Genomic DNA, 15,758 nt, shown 5'->3' with positions numbered 1-15,758 from the left:
AACATTCACAATATGTTCTCATAGAAAGGATTTATGATATTTCCTCGGTTAACCCCATTTGTGTCCTTAGCATACATCTGTTAGACTCTTGTTACTCTGCTATAGCAAAATGATGCACAGGTGTAATTGAACTGACAAAAGTGTTCTTATTTTTCTAAACCAGATCACTTTTATTTAGTACAACTGACATTTTACTCATTGTTCTCATTAGTATCCATATTTATTCCAAAAGAATTCTGAAATGAAATCATCAAAAAGCTACCAGCTGCACAAGACTTCTGAAATCTCTGTCGTCGGAGTCTGTCTTACCCATTACAAAAACATGCAAAAAGGCTTAGAGATAGTTTTTTTTAAAAAAAAAAGAAAAAGAAAAGGAATATCCAGGTGGCTTTTTAACTGTGGAATACAATAAAATAAAGTTTGGAAAGTATTACACAGAAATATAATAATGAAAAAACAAGATACGCAGTTTACAAGTTGTAATATATAGCGCTGTGCCTTTGCTTGAGCCGAAATCAGTAAAGCAGCCAGAGCTCACTGTGTATGGGTTTACTAACTGCTTGGCAGCTCTGAGGTTACAAATGTATGACTGGCAGCTTACAGGCGTGCTGGTCAACACCAGAAAATCTTTTAAGGCTTAAGGATAATTAAGGTTAATTATTCTGAAACACTGTTTCAGAAATTTCAGTAATAATTGCCTAAAGTGACAGAGATGAATTGCTGCCTCCACTTTGAGAGCACTTGGGATATTACTTCAAAGCGTGTGAGAAGATTTATTTGGAACAGATTGTAGGTGTAAAAGAAATGAAACCCTGGATGAACAGCTAAGCAAGAAAGGGCATGCCAATCTAACAAAATCCTACAATTTGCATTAAATAATTTAGACAAAGAGTCAATAAATTTATCAGCAACTCATATCTACTATCATTTGCTTGACAAGAATTAGATGCATTTGGATTGAAATTCACTCCCAGATACTAATCTCAGGTATTAATCCAAAGATAATAACCAGACAGCTCTCAGATGTTTGATTACTCACCGAAATATTTATCGTCTTTGCTGATCGCATCTTATCTGAAAGCCAGACCCTGAGCCCAGGGAAGCCATCAACTTGGTTCCAGGGTAGGAGCTGCCAACCCCATTGTGAGGAGTGTTATTGAAGTCCAAAGGACCACACATGAAACGAGGCTCTGAAGTTCAACAGTAAAAGTCAGCAAGACCTGGCATTAGATTACAAGTTTTCAGAGCAAAGACATTCCTGATTTCCCAGGCACAGAAAGAAAAGAGGTAAAACTCTGATATTGTTAAAATAAAAATGAAACTTTTCTACTAAGCTCGCTATCATCACCGCATTTTTATCCACTGCCATCTCATCTGTGCCACACTATTCAGCGACATGAGCAATCCCATGGTTTTAAGCGGTACAGACAAAAGTCATCTGAGGCTAGCTATAGGGAGAGTTCCTACTATCACTCATTTAGGGGTTGAAGTGGTGTCAGCTATCTGCTGATGTTTCATACTTGTCCCATACACATAATACAGAAAGCAGGAGCAGCCGTTAGGTACAAATAGTAAAGCAATCTGGACTAAGCACTTTCCAATAGCACAAAATAAGGCAATTTACCAGGAAGAGAGGGAGTTGCATTTGCATGAAAGAAATCCTAAGTTATTCACAAGGTGCTAAAAGAAAACGAAGAATCATCAATCCTGAACACTGGAACCATGGGGATCCATAAGGATTTCACATGACGCGAGTGGGCCCAAGCCAAGTAAGTAGAGCTGTGCAGGCAGCAGAGCAATAGCGCTGCCTCCCTGCAATGCACTCTCAAATTTAGAGAGCACCTGGCCTTTCGTGTTTTACACTTAGATTTTGTGACAGACAAGTTACTGTAGTTGGGAGCGACCCAGGAGTTCTGCAGAAAATCTGACCGTGTCTCACTGGGGTACTTAAATACGGTTGCAAGGACAATAACACCAAGTGTACAAATGCATTACAGTTTGCCAGTGGTAGCAGAGTTAACACCAGATGCCACCATCCCACTGGTACTAAGTAGGTGAACGTGAAGGAAGCTCAGGATGAAGAATGCACCCACCTCATCAGTGATACACAGACGCTTCAACCATGCATGTCTGAGGACTCACTGGAATTGAACAGACTCTGAGAGCAGGCAGGTTTTAATACCACTTTTCAGAAGATGACTTCTGGAAACCACAAAGTTGAGAGCTACATTCAGACCATGACACTGTGATGGGAAACCACGTGCAGGGTCTGCGACGATAGCATTAAGAACTGCACATTGGAAGTGCTTTACCTGACACAGAGCGTGACTTAACTGCTCACTGCTAAATGCTTGTAAGTGGAGGGTGCCGGGGTGGAGACAGCTTGCTCTTGTAGTTAAGGGGCAGTAAACAGCACCTTGCTGCTTACATCATTTTCCCATGCTGTTTTCACCCATGAGTTGCTCAGCTTTGCCCCAGGCTTGCGGACTTCCCGGTGGTACAGAGCCCAGCGCACCCCAGCTTCTCCCTCCCAGGGGTCCTGGCCAGCCTCTCGACTCCACGCTGCCCTTGTTAAACTATTGCCCCTGACACAGAGAGGCTTTTTGAGGAGGCTGGTTAGGAAGAAAGGAAACGAGATTAAACAGAGTAGTCACTTGAGAACAGTTGCAGAAATTTTGTCTTTGGTAGCTTTGGAAGATAGGAACTCCACATCTTTTATGGTTACATTTATATAAAGAGTAAAGGCTTTAATTACAGAAACTCTCGCTTTCAAGCAGGCAGGAGGGAAGCCAAAAGAAAAACAGAAGAGTTTGCAGTCCTAGTGTCTGATAAGCAGAAGTGTTACATAAACTTCTGAAGATTAAAAACGGAATAATTTTCCTCTTTTACTAAGTTACTGTATAATGTTATCACAAATAGCATCTCCCATTTCGAACAGGCCGTGGTGTTACCTATGGCAGTCTCTACCGTGGCAGGGACTGGCAGCGCCTGCCTCGCTCGGCGCAGCTGCGCTCAGCTCCGGGCCGCGCCACAGCGCCGGGCCGCGCCACAGCGCCGGGCCTCGCCACAGCGCCGGGCCCCGCGCCTGGCTGGCACGCACGCAGCGCGCAGTTTCAGAAGCGGGGTGCAGTGCAGTTGGACTTTCGAAGGGAAAATAGAACTTGATACTTCAGTTCCCACAGGATGCCACCACACAGACTATTTTCTGTAAAACGAAACCAGAGGAGTGGTGTTTTACACCACAGTATCGCATAAAAGGCAAGACAGTTGGCCCAGTGATACTGCTACACAGACAAATTCCTGTGTCTCCTGACAGGTTCACATTTCTTTATCTGGCAAGCATAAAGTTATAGTCTATGTACAAAGCAGTCTTTTCATTTAGGGAACAATTAAGCTAATCCCAGCAAGATTTCATGTTTAACTAGGTTTGTAGTGAACAAGTTTGCAGTCTGCATTCAATCAAGCTCTTTTGACTTTCACAAAACGGATAAAACAGTCTATTTGAAATGTAAAATTCTAAGCTTCCTGAGATGTGGGAGAGTCCTGCCTGAGTAAAGCTATGCATCTATGCGTGCTAAAACTTTGGTATTATATCGGTAGGCTTATTTCTTTAATCTGTCATTAATCATCCAATTAAGCAATAAACAATGTTTTGGTAAGCCTGCTCTTTTCATTAAAATAAATAGGTATACAGGACAGCACTTGATAAATACATAAACATATATACTTATGTACACATGCACAATAAAATAAAGTTGCTATTGGCAAAAGGTAAAATCAGCTGCACTCACGACAAGATGCAGACTCTTGGCCTTCAAAGTCTCACCTATTCAAAAGCGTGGTTGGAGTCTGTGCTTTTTTTCAGTTTGGTTTGAGCTGGGGTTGGATCCAGCTGTGGCCAATGATGATCTGAATTCAATGAAGTCAACAGAAGACAATAATTCAGGTTCAGTTCTGTTTTTTTGACAAAACAATGGTTCCAATCAATCTTTGGTTTTCGTTCTACTTCCAGCTTAACAGCTGTGTAAGGAAAAACATCTGGAATAATACCCTAGCAGGGCCAATGACTGAGGCTGCTTTTCATACTATCCAGATAGCACCAATAATAACAAAGCTTTCAGGCCCATTTTCAACAACAACAAAAAAGCCCCAACCAACCAAAAAGACTCTTTTTGTGCCTTACGATCAATAGTAGCCAGGACTGCAAATGGGACTTTGAACATACTGTCTCCATCTGCACCCATCCGGAGAACGGGCCAAGACCTGTTGTTCTGGCTGGGAAGGAGACAGGCAGAGCACAGCTCATATTCATACATACACAGCTGAGCTCTCTCCCCCAGTCAAGGTGGCTTCACGACTGCTACAACCAACTTTCTGCTACCCCTCTGCTGTGCCCGGGCACTACCCAGCATGGATGGGCTGAATCCCTGCCAGGAAGCCCCCAGCCCCTCCTGTGAGGTACTGAATCCAAATGTGCCACCACAGCCTCTGCGGCCAGTTGGTGAGAAAGGCGGCGCTCACTGGATCTCTTTGCACCTCCTTGGCAGCCTGCACTGCTCTGCCATCTCTCTGACTGTTCTAGTGAGCTGCTTTGAACCTGGGACTACATCATTGTTCCATATTCATATGGTGCCTAACACAGGCCGGTCTGTATTTGGGAGTAGGGGTCCAGAAGTTGCATCAAAGTAGGTTTGATGGGGAAGCATAACCCACATGCGGTATGCAAAGCTCTCAGAGAGAGTAAAATATGAGAGGGCCTTACATGCCCTATGGAGTGGTCTCAACCCATGCTTCCATCTGTGCAACTGTCCCATCATAAATGTGCGTCTTGATGATAAAACTCACCCCCACCACTTGAGGCCTAGGACAATTTCAGGGAATCATAATTTCTTAGAAATAAGCCAGTAATGCAAATATAGGAATGGGAGGGGACACACCATGAAATGTCCAGAGGTCACACAGAGAACAAGCAGAACTGCTCCTTGTTGCCATTTTCTTAAACAAGAAGCACTGAAGCCAACACTGGCTGCATAAAATTTAAAATTGCTCCTGGTGTTTTTTACCACACGCTGCTCTCGTGTATCAAACAGGCACAGGGAGCTCTCAGAGCAATTCTGGTTTAATGGAACAAAACACTGTTCATGTGCTTCTCCATCTGGATCAAATACCAGCTCTTCACCTCCGTTTCAGAAACACAACATCTCCAGTGTCCATTGGGAAGGATGCAAAAAATGTCCTTGTATCAAATTTTTGGTTTCTCACTGTTTTTCAAGACAAGTTAATTGTCCCTGCCCCCCCCTTGTATGACTGAGATTAGTAAATTAAAGCTGTACAGGGGCCAAGAGGAAAAAAAGAATGAAACTCTCAATAATCAAACGCAGTTTGGTAAGCTTCTGTTAAAGCTGCGATCACTGTACTCTTGCTTTAAAACCTGATGAAAGTGAAGCAACAGCTTTGCCAACACCACGAGGATCTGCAGTATTCCTTCTGGGTACTACATTTCAGCTCTCCATAATTCCAACAGTTTTGGCTTTGCTTACCAATAAAGACTTACTGGTGCTTATTTATATTTACCAAGGAGGGAACAGAAACCACAGAACATCCACAGCCAACTTGCTAACCTCCTTGTTCAGTGACTTACAAAACCAAAGACGCATTTCCAGGGTAGCACCCGCATTTGTAACATCCTCAGTCCCTCTCTGCCATACCCACAGACCCTCTGCCTCTAAAACATGTACCAAATCCATCCAAACTAAGTTTCCATGGGACTGTGTATAATCCTATAGAAAGCTTGTTACATCTTTGCTAAACCACAAATCTAAATTTCACATGAGGAAAATCATAGCATGCCTTCTGTTTTTTTTAGCATATTCAAGTTGAGAAAATTAATACAGCTACTGAAAAGAAATAGACCTAATTCTAAAATAAATTGAGACCTATTTTCTCTATTTATTTCCTATCAAGAAGTTTTCAAATACTGTTTGTGTCATTTTGAACCCTTTTAGAAATCATGAAGATATCCTTCTCCATTCATTATTGGAATGTGCAGCTGGCAGCTTTGTGCCACTAAGTCTTTAAAAATTTGTTTAAACAGACACATATGTACAACTGAAATAGAAGCAAAACAAAGGCTCAATAATCACGAGGACTTACCCTCTTAGTTAAGATGTTGGATGTCAGCTACACAAAGTATTTTATTATAGAGATGTAAAATCATTCCATACAGTCTTCCAAATATCCAACTTATATTTCAGACACAGATACCAAGAGGGAAAAAGTCTCCAGCTGTCTAGAACTCCAAATTCTCTCATTTGTACTGTCATTTAACATAAGACAAAATTTAAGACCAGACTTTAACTGTTTCCAAATGTTTTTGTGTATGTTTCTGCTGAAACCTTTAACCATAATCTAGCATCAGAATTCTTAAACACCAAGTACACTCACTGTGTTCCTTTAATTTTGTGTTCAGATGTTTTTCTGTTGAATGCTCCGTATTATACATTAATCACGGTAATATATGATAAATATTTAATGACTTTGGGAGCAAAAGGATTTGGGTAAATTGCAAGTACAAATGATTTTAAGTGTTGATGCACAGAAGACTTTTAATCCTGTGAGGAAATGACTATGGATACTGTAGTAGCAAAACCAGACTCAGATTATAACTTTAACTGTAATTCTCCGAAGAAGCTATTAATCCTTTGAAAAAAGCTCTCAAAAACTAAACACGAGCTTTACTGAGGAAAATATTCTCCATGCACAGTAGAAACCTGAGCCTAAGTACATGTGGGAAATGCAGAATACTGCACTGAAACAAAACAGAAGGTGCTTAAATGTCTTCTCTCTAATCCTAGTACGTGTTAGGCTTTTTTTTTCCTTTTATTTTTTTTCTGGAAAAGACATAACACAATGCAAAAAGTAACTTAGTTTAAGCACCACTTTCCAGTCCTACAAATGAACACAGCCTCCCGTGGGACCTGTGAGCGGCCTAGGAGCCCACGTGCCCGATGAAACACTCTGAGTAAAGAACTGAGATAACACCCCAAGCGCTTTGCAAGCCCAGGCGAACTGGTGTCTCAGTTTGACCCACCGACTTCAGCTTTCCCTCTCAGAAAGAAAATGGTTTATTTTGGGGTGGGCTGCAGAAAAGGGTAAATGTATTTTGAAGAATTTGGCTACAAGAATGAAAAATCAAGAATTTCAGTCCTTGTTCTAGGTTGCTTTATTTTTTCATTTAAAGATAACTGGAGTATTACAGTGAATAAAGAGATCTATGGAATAACTTACTACTTAGGTATTTTGCCTTTTAAATGCATTAAGCGTATATGTTATTGTGCAATTTACAATAAAGAAGAAACACCTTCAGTGTTATATCAATAATTTATTGTTTTGCATAAGAAGGTAAGATCAGATTTCAGGTAAGACATCAACCAAGGACCTGATGGCAAATTCAAGTATAGAGCTTGGTACAATATTAAAAAATACTACCATTTATTTGACTATGGCAAACAGCTAAAACACAATAAAAACATCTGGACTTGACTGTCAAAACATACAGTTCTCTAAAAACCCACACAGCACAACTTGAGTATGTGGAATATTGGAAACACGTTTAGTCGTCTTTGTTCCCAAATTCCTAGGAGTCAAAGGAACAATCTTCCCACCCTTGGTATCCCAGAACAATTCAGCACACGGGCTCAGTGTCCATCACAATAAACGGGTTCTTGTCCTGTCGAAACTGTTGGGCTAAAACATTTTCGTGCCTTGACCTGCTATCATCTCTGCCTGCCTCACCAATGTCAGTGGCTTCAATTGTTTTTTTAAGTAAGCAGTACAATAATGCTGATTTTCAAGAGCCAACTAGTAATTTAGTTACAACTATTCCTCACCCCTTGAAGATTCTGTGCACATTTTACTCTGTTGGCTGGATTTATGCTTTTGTGATTCCCTTTCTTTCGCAGGTGTTACAGTTCAGGAATTAGCTCCTGGCTGGGAGACGGGGCAGGCAGCCATCCATCCGTCTGGGGAGCTCCTGCCAGGACGGTGCTGGGGATCCGAGGGTCAGCGTCTCCGCAAAGGCCGCGAAGCACCGCGCTGCTGACGGCTGCCCCGCACGGCAAACCTGCTGCCGAACCTCCTCCCACACCGCACCGACCCAGCGGCGGGAATTCAGTGCATTTCAAAAGGACGAGCAAAACAGCCTGCAGGACGGCCAGGACTGTGCCGAACAGCGAGCTTGCAGATTATTCTAGCATCTATTTCTTAAAGAGAAAAGCAGGTCCCTTACGTGAGCATTACCGTACACTAATGTTCTGAGACAGCCCAGGTTTGAAGCAGCATCAGGAGTGTTTCCGTGAGGACTAAAGCCCCTCGCGTTGGAAATGGCCAGACCCCAAGAGATGCCGAGTGCCCTCTCAGTTTGGGTTGGTTGCAAGAGATGGCGAGGGCACTCGGCGTCTCGTGGACAAAGGCAAACAGACCCACTGAGTTCCAGATCCCCTGAAAAACAGTTTGATTTCCAGTATCTAAAAAAACATATAAAATGTTTTTGCAACTCGCATAATTTTCATGCAATTAATTTAATCCACAATTTTCTATTTATGTTACCAAAACAGTTGACGTCCACCAGGAAAACGGTGAAATTTGACAAAAGTTACATTATAGCTGTAGGAGCAGAGTGTGTGTCTGTACTGGGATTCAGTACATCTGTAACTCCTGCATAAACATTTCCAGACTCCTAGGGATTTTGCTGTTGTTGCTTGCATTTCATTTATTTTATACAACTCTAAGTCAAATGCAATGACCCACACATTAAATACGCATTTAGAATAAAACTGCAAGATCTGATGGCTTTATCGCTGTATAAACTAAAATAAAATATTTACATGGAATGTTGAGCTCCATTTACAGAGACAGTGTTTCAAATTACAGACTTAGTAATCTCCTTAGTAAATGATCACATTGACAAGAAATTTAAAAACTTAACATCCCTTTTCAACTCTTTCATAAATATATAAAGTTTCACTAAATTCTTTTTTCTTTAAACAAGACAGCTATATTCTCTTTACAGATTAACATGAAATAATGTTTTCCTGTTTGAATGCCACAGATGTGATGATCTGAAGTCGGCAAGTTCCTATAAACATTCTGTACTTACAGGACATATTCACAACACAACACACAGGTGTTACTTGGTCTTTACAGAGGTACTCACTTCCTGCATATCAGTAGTAAAGAAACAAAAATACCAAATTATCTATATTAAAAATACATAATCTAATATACATTTGCTGACACTGCCACATTAAGGTTTCCAACTGTGTCTGGCCAGTGCCAAGGATACTTTTTACAGTGAAGTCTGCATCATTAAATTTTTGGGGGTGGAAACAAAATATCTGCTCCACTACTACAAAGCATCACTACCTAATAAACGATAAAAATAATTAATCTCTTGCAACTGCTTCCCAGATGTTCAAAGTTTCCTTGCTAATTGTCTGAAAATTGTTGATGGGGAAACTGTTCTAAAGGATGCCAAAAATTAATCAAATCAATTTAAAGGAAAAAAAAATGTTTCTACTTTGTTGCTATTTATATCACTTTGCCACTGATTTTACAGAAGATTAATCCCAAAGACTTTGAAGTTATATACATAGTAACTCACATTTTTTCCCTATTTAAATAAATATTCCTGTGAGTTTTCCTTGTTGTGCCACAAAGCATGCATGAAAATGTTTTCAATCCATGCACGCTCACAGCACGGTATTTCACAATTAAGCCACTGAATACATCTTTCTTTCCATGACTATGTAAGTGCAAAGGAATACTAAAATCACTCTGTACAGATAAGACACGGTTCACATCCAACAAAGTAAAAACACTTATCTTGATACATAATTAAAACTACGATGTCTTCCTCATAAAAACCTTGGTCACTTTTGCCTGTTTCAGTTCCCTCAAGCACTTCAGTGGTAATGACTTACAGGTGCAGATGTGCTCTTTATGGGAGCTGTTATGCTTAAAACCACCAAAGTGCTGATCTCCAGTATTAATTAGTATTTTCTGCAAACGCTCCATTAAAAAACTTACCTTGGAAATACACAGATGATGACAGAGGTGACTGGCAGTTTTGTTACACTAGCATTAGCTCACTTTATGGAGCATAGTAAGACTTGGGTTTAATCTGAGTGTTCCGCCACAAAACTGTGGGCAGGAGGACTGAAGAGACAGGAAAACAAGACCAGTTCCAAGTGGACAAAGAGTGCACCTGCTGCTCAGGTTGAGTTAGAAGCCCTCCTACCAAGAAAGCAGCCATCAAGCAATGCCGAACCACGCCCCACAGTTAGATGCTGAGACAACAGCAGGTGTTTTGTCTATTTGAAATGCTACGAATGCAGCCAGCTGACGGGAACCCAGAAGGTCTCGGTCTCCAACCTGTCAAAAGTTGTTTTAAGCTCACTGTAAGCTGTAGCGAGGTCATCGTTGACTATGACCTTATCGAAAAGGTGGCCGTACTGGCTCTCCATCACATGGGCAGATTTAATCATTTCGTGAAAATCTTCTTCCTAGTAAAAATCAATGCAAGGCATAGTCAGTCCATGGCAACATCCCATCAGCTCATTCTGTGCTAAATGCAAAGCTACTTGCCTATCTCATCAGGAGATGGAAACTGTACTTCTAATTAATAAAAAAAACTACAGAAATTACCATTACAAGTGATGTCAGGGAGAGTATTCTCACAAGTAGACTGCTCAACAGGCAATTATTTAGTCTCTTCCCTTGCAGTGACATAATTAGTCACTGCATGTTAATTACAGAGACATTTTCTGTTAGCATCACCAGTGGAAAACGTTTCTGGCTGTCTACTGTGATGACACATTTAAACTTCCATTACTTAAATCTCATCTTACTATTAGTTTGCGATACGTTATAGTGCAACCTTTATTCTCTTAAGAGCATGGTAGGAGCTCTCCTCCTACGCCTGGTTCGACCTGGCTCAGTGGATTTCTCTTCATGTTTGAGGAGGGCTCAAATCTTAGGAATTTAATTGTTTACACAACTCCGAGCAATTAAACCCATCCTAACTAAGCAATGTCCTGAAGGTTGCTCTTAAGAATGAACTTGTCTTACATTTTATATACCATAGGACATATTTTTAAAGCACATTAGTTCCAAACTATTACAAAAGCATATTCTACACAGGTACAGTCTGTGACTATATCCATGACCCAGTTTGAAACACAGTCTAAAAAGTCCCAAGTAACATCTGAATGAAGGAAAAGGATACACACCCTAAATGAAGTTAAAAAGTCTAATGATGATCAGGTTTGCTTTAGCTTCAATTAAGATATGATTTCATTATATTTCAAGGAAGTAAATAAGTTACTATTGGGTAATTTGACTAATATTCTTTTCTGGTTATTGGTTATTGCTTAGATTGTTCACCTTCTTTCTTACAGTGTTCATTTCCTTATAACATTTTAAAAATTGTTTCATCCACAAATATGGGCTTTTAATTAAAGTATCATTTACTTTTAAAATTGATACTTCATATCTGAGACTCAGTAATACACTTGATAAAACAAGGAAATTCTTATACTTGAATAGAAACATCTAAGCCCACATGCAAATCTGTTAAAGGAAATCCACAGCATTATTTCTCATAAAAATAAAATTGCATTGGTGGGTTCTTCAAGGACATAAAATCAGGTGACCATGGACATGTAAATACCCATGAGCATATCAGATGTGAAAGACATTGGGAAACAACAAGATACTACGTGTAAGCCCTGACAGGTACTGTTGATGAGATGCAGTGATCACCTTTATTTTCAAGGTAAACCACTACAACAAAACTCCTAACAAGTTCTCATGTTTTGCCATGTCTAAATATACTTACTGTAAAGGGTTTTGCAGTTCCCTTATCATCTTTACTTGAAATAATCTTGGCGTTTTTTCTGGTCTCTCTCAAACGTTCAAGTGATGGAGGCTTTATAAATATAACAAATGGTTTGAATTCGTATGTCCGTAAATGTTTCACTGTCTGAGAAGAAGAAAGGTTTTAATTAATTAGTTTATTTCACAAAATGGAATTTACCATAATAAAAGAAACTCTCCACCAAAATAAATCCATAAAGCCCTTCTAAAATGCTATTTTTCATTTACTGCCATCCCGCCCTGGTGACCAGTACTGATTCACATAAGGACAATTTTCAGGCGAATGGTAAGAAAACTCCCCATTTCCATGCGGGGTGCTGGCAAACCCCATCAGTGGGCACAGGCTGGGCTGTGCTCCTCAGGGCCACTGCCAGCGGGAGGGTGGAGGGCAGGAAAAATTCAACACGTTTTAGCAGGAATAGCACTTTCTGTATCCACTAAAGGTAGTGGGTAGTGGTAGTGGTGTCTGTGACACTCAGTCACAACAGGTCAATGATTTGTTCTCTTCAACACTGTGTGTCCATCATGTAACTCCTGCCGTTCACTCTTACTGAGACAGCTGAGTGATGCTGTGCATGGAGTTAGAGACAGGTCTACAGTTCAGACTGTGCACAGGGTGAAGCAGGGATGGGACGGCCAGTGGCTTTCTGTCCTCTTCACACTGCCAGGACCCACAGGAAAACGCTGTGTTGGTGACTAGGATCCCAGAACGGCTCACAGGTCTGGAGCTCCAAGAGAATTTACCGCTTTGGCAGAAAACAGGGCCATGCAATGCTCTGGCAGAGCAGCCTTGCAGCACCAACCGCAGGAGCCCCTTCCCAGCTCCCCTCCTGCCCCGGTGCGGGGTCCAGTATCCCCGTCAGCTCCCCTGCCAGCACAGCCCCCTGCCCTGCTCCCATAGCACAGCCCCATGTCCAAAACTGCCCCGGGAACTGTTCACAAGCTGGCGGGGTTCGGAAGTCACAGACCGGCCACCTTTGGTTAAGAAATACTTTGGCTGGGTTTAAACAAACTACTCCAGCTCCTGGAAGCTCTGTGGTTATTTAGTAGCATAAAAATTCCCAGTGGTGCTGTTTAGCAGAGTTGAAAAGCAAGGTCAATGCAAGAACAAACGGGTTAGAGAGGAATGTTCTCAACCATCATCCAGGCAACAACACATTTAGTGCGTGCCTTGACTCGTGTCCACCCTGCGCGGAAACCCTTTGCATGAATGGTCCTGCTAAACAGGTGAGAGAGCGTTGCTGGGCTGGATGACAGCTCAAAGCCATTCTGAAACTGAAGTTTCAGAGAGAACCACTAACACAAACCAGCAGAAAGATGAATGAAAATATAGGATCCCTTTGTAACTAAATCATTGTATTATGCTGCAGGCTGGAAATTCACTTAATTACCGAACTGAATACTCGCTAATATGTATTGAAGTTTCCTTCCTCTGTTCCTTTCAGAGGGTCTTTTTGCGATAAAGGTACCCAGCAAGACCACTCAACAGTCATTCAGTGTGGAATAAAATATACTTTTTAGAAACATTCTTTTCCTGGCATCCCCATATGCAATGTGGAGAACTACAAGAGTCCAAAAACCACGCTTACTTACATGAGGTTGCACATCCAACAAACATACTTTGTTTTTAGCTAGAACGGATCGAACAGAGTCTAAACTTGTACCATAGTAGTTGTTCTTATACTCGCCATACTCGATAAACCTGTGGCAGAAGGTGAAAACAACTGCAATCATTTCCATTTTCTCCAGAAAAAAAAAACCCAACATATCAGTTTGGTATATAAGATCTAATTCAGGAGCAAAAATATTTTACTTTACATGAGAGTTTTACCATGTTTTATAAAGGAAATGCTGTCAAGTACTTCAGCATGTCAATTTTAAGAAATCTTCTACTTTACCACTTTCAAATCAGTAACACCTGCTTGTATTACAGTTAAAGAGAAAAAAGTACTGCAGTCCAACAGCCCACTAATGTTTTCCATCACCTCTTTTTCTGAACTAATGCAATGCAATAAAACAGTGGATAAGCTAAACAATAGAAACTACTGAAATTTCATTGCACACTACAGAATATCCAAATTCTCTGTCTCAGAAGAGGAGGAGGAGCGACAATGGTGCTAATGGAACCAAGGCGGCTGGTTATGTGCTATAAAAGTACAAGCACTATTTGCCAAAAAAGCAAAGCACAGTTTGAAGTTTCAATAAAAGCCGCAGCTTTGTGTCGAATACACTTTTGCCCTCTGAAACACTGGGGCAGAATTTCAAGCTCCGATATTTTACAGGCTGCTGGAGAGCACGATGCTACCATTGTCTTCATTTTAGTTTAATTTCTGGCAGGTTTACAGGCAGGGGCTTCATGGTAGATCTCTCAATTCAAAAGCAGAGGAAGTGCCTGGCCTGAAAGAGAGCAGAACTACACAAACATTGACTCAGGCATGTTTGCAGCACTTCCCGGCTCCCCCTCCTAGAACTGCAATGCTTCATTGCTATGACAGACCTATAGCAGCTATTAGAAGTGTTCCCCTATCCTGAACACCTATAAATTCAGTGTCTTCTTCATGAGCTAAAGTAGTGGAAATACTTGGATACTTAGACCAGTTGTATTTGCATGTACTGCTTTCTCCCTCCGTGTTTTTGCTAGCTGCTTTGAACTGCTGATGTATCAAAATGTAATTTCAACACATCTTCAAATCACTGCAACTTATATACACTTTGACTTATTATCTAAAATTACAACAAGCCTCATTTTGTAATAAAGCCATTATTTTAACTGCAGTTCTAGTTAAAATCTCTTCAACATACTTGTTGTTCTGCACGTCTGTCTCAAACAAGTGCTTGGAAATGAAAATGTATTCAACACCATCACTTTCTTGGCTTCTCCTTGGTCGGGTAGTGTCTGCAGTTTCATTAAATTAAAAAAAAAAAAAAAAAGAGGCATAAAACAATATAATGCAAACCAGTCCAAGAAACACTGAAAAACACACAACCCTTGTGCAATACCAGGCATGGTGCTTCCCTCACTTCTGAGGGACATAAGGCTGCTCTGGATCTGGTAGGCGGCACTCAAGCACATGACAGGATTGACTTTAAAAGCATGCAGAAAAAGCAGGAAAAAACTTACGGGACAAGTATCATATAATTTTTATTAACTAGTGGAAAAATCCAATAAAATGAGGACAGCTGAATATTAAAAAGAGCAGCAGTCCGTAACAATTACCCCAGCCTTGTGACTTGTTAAACTTATTAGCATACAAGACCATAAAGGGAAACAAAGCTCACCATCCTGATTTATAAAATGTTACGTTCATTAACAACACTTGTAGCTATGGTATATGAAACATGATAATAAAAAAACGGGGTGTGAATTTTATGTTTTAGTGCTTTTCTTTTTCTGGTGATCAAAACCGAATCCCTTTTTCTTTCAGTAGTCTTGTAGTATTATTTGTTCTTCTTGCTGTCCCTCAAGTACAACGTATAAAGGTTTTGCTTATAAGTGAAACTTGTGGAGTTGCCGTTTATAGATAATGAACCCATTCAAAAGTCATATTTAATACAAGTTGTATGTTACACCATCATGTATTCTCTGTCACATAGGAACACAGTCATGAATGCCATTCGATATCCTGCTCTTCTAAGGTTCACAAGAAGAGAAACTTTTCCAAAACAAGAATCCAAATTCTCCCTCTGAGTCCTGACTTACTGAATTTCAGGGAGAGGGATTTCTTTACGTGTTTGTTTTAAATTATAACCACAAATTTGGAAGAGAAAAGAGAGAAGGCAGCTTGATGAATACTGGCAACTTTTAGATAAATATTTTTGGGCAA

At 40.5% G+C, this 15,758-nt stretch overlaps 1 protein-coding gene across 13 annotated transcripts in view; it reads right to left on the bottom strand.

The window, feature by feature from the left end:
* Positions 1 to 7,361: 7,361 nt before the first annotated feature.
* The window catches only part of MPP7 (MAGUK p55 scaffold protein 7), a 149,649-nt gene continuing 141,252 nt past the window's right edge, over positions 7,362 to 15,758 (bottom strand). For all 13 annotated transcript variants that reach the window (XM_065050661.1, XM_065050662.1, XM_065050660.1 and 10 more), the window contains 4 exons: positions 14,737 to 14,830; positions 13,528 to 13,636; positions 11,897 to 12,040; positions 7,362 to 10,562 (listed from right to left, as the gene is read on the bottom strand). In XM_065050661.1, the coding sequence (XP_064906733.1) occupies positions 10,383 to 10,562; positions 11,897 to 12,040; positions 13,528 to 13,636; positions 14,737 to 14,830 (527 nt within the window). In that variant the 3' untranslated portion in view covers positions 7,362 to 10,382. The remainder of the gene's footprint in view (positions 10,563 to 11,896; positions 12,041 to 13,527; positions 13,637 to 14,736; positions 14,831 to 15,758) is intronic.

The sequence above is a fragment of the Columba livia genome, chromosome 2 (genome assembly GCF_036013475.1).
Source record: "Columba livia isolate bColLiv1 breed racing homer chromosome 2, bColLiv1.pat.W.v2, whole genome shotgun sequence".
Lineage (NCBI taxonomy): Eukaryota > Metazoa > Chordata > Aves > Columbiformes > Columbidae > Columba > Columba livia.
The sequence above is the reverse complement of the archived record's forward strand: the minus strand, read 5'-3'. Positions and strand labels throughout refer to the sequence as shown.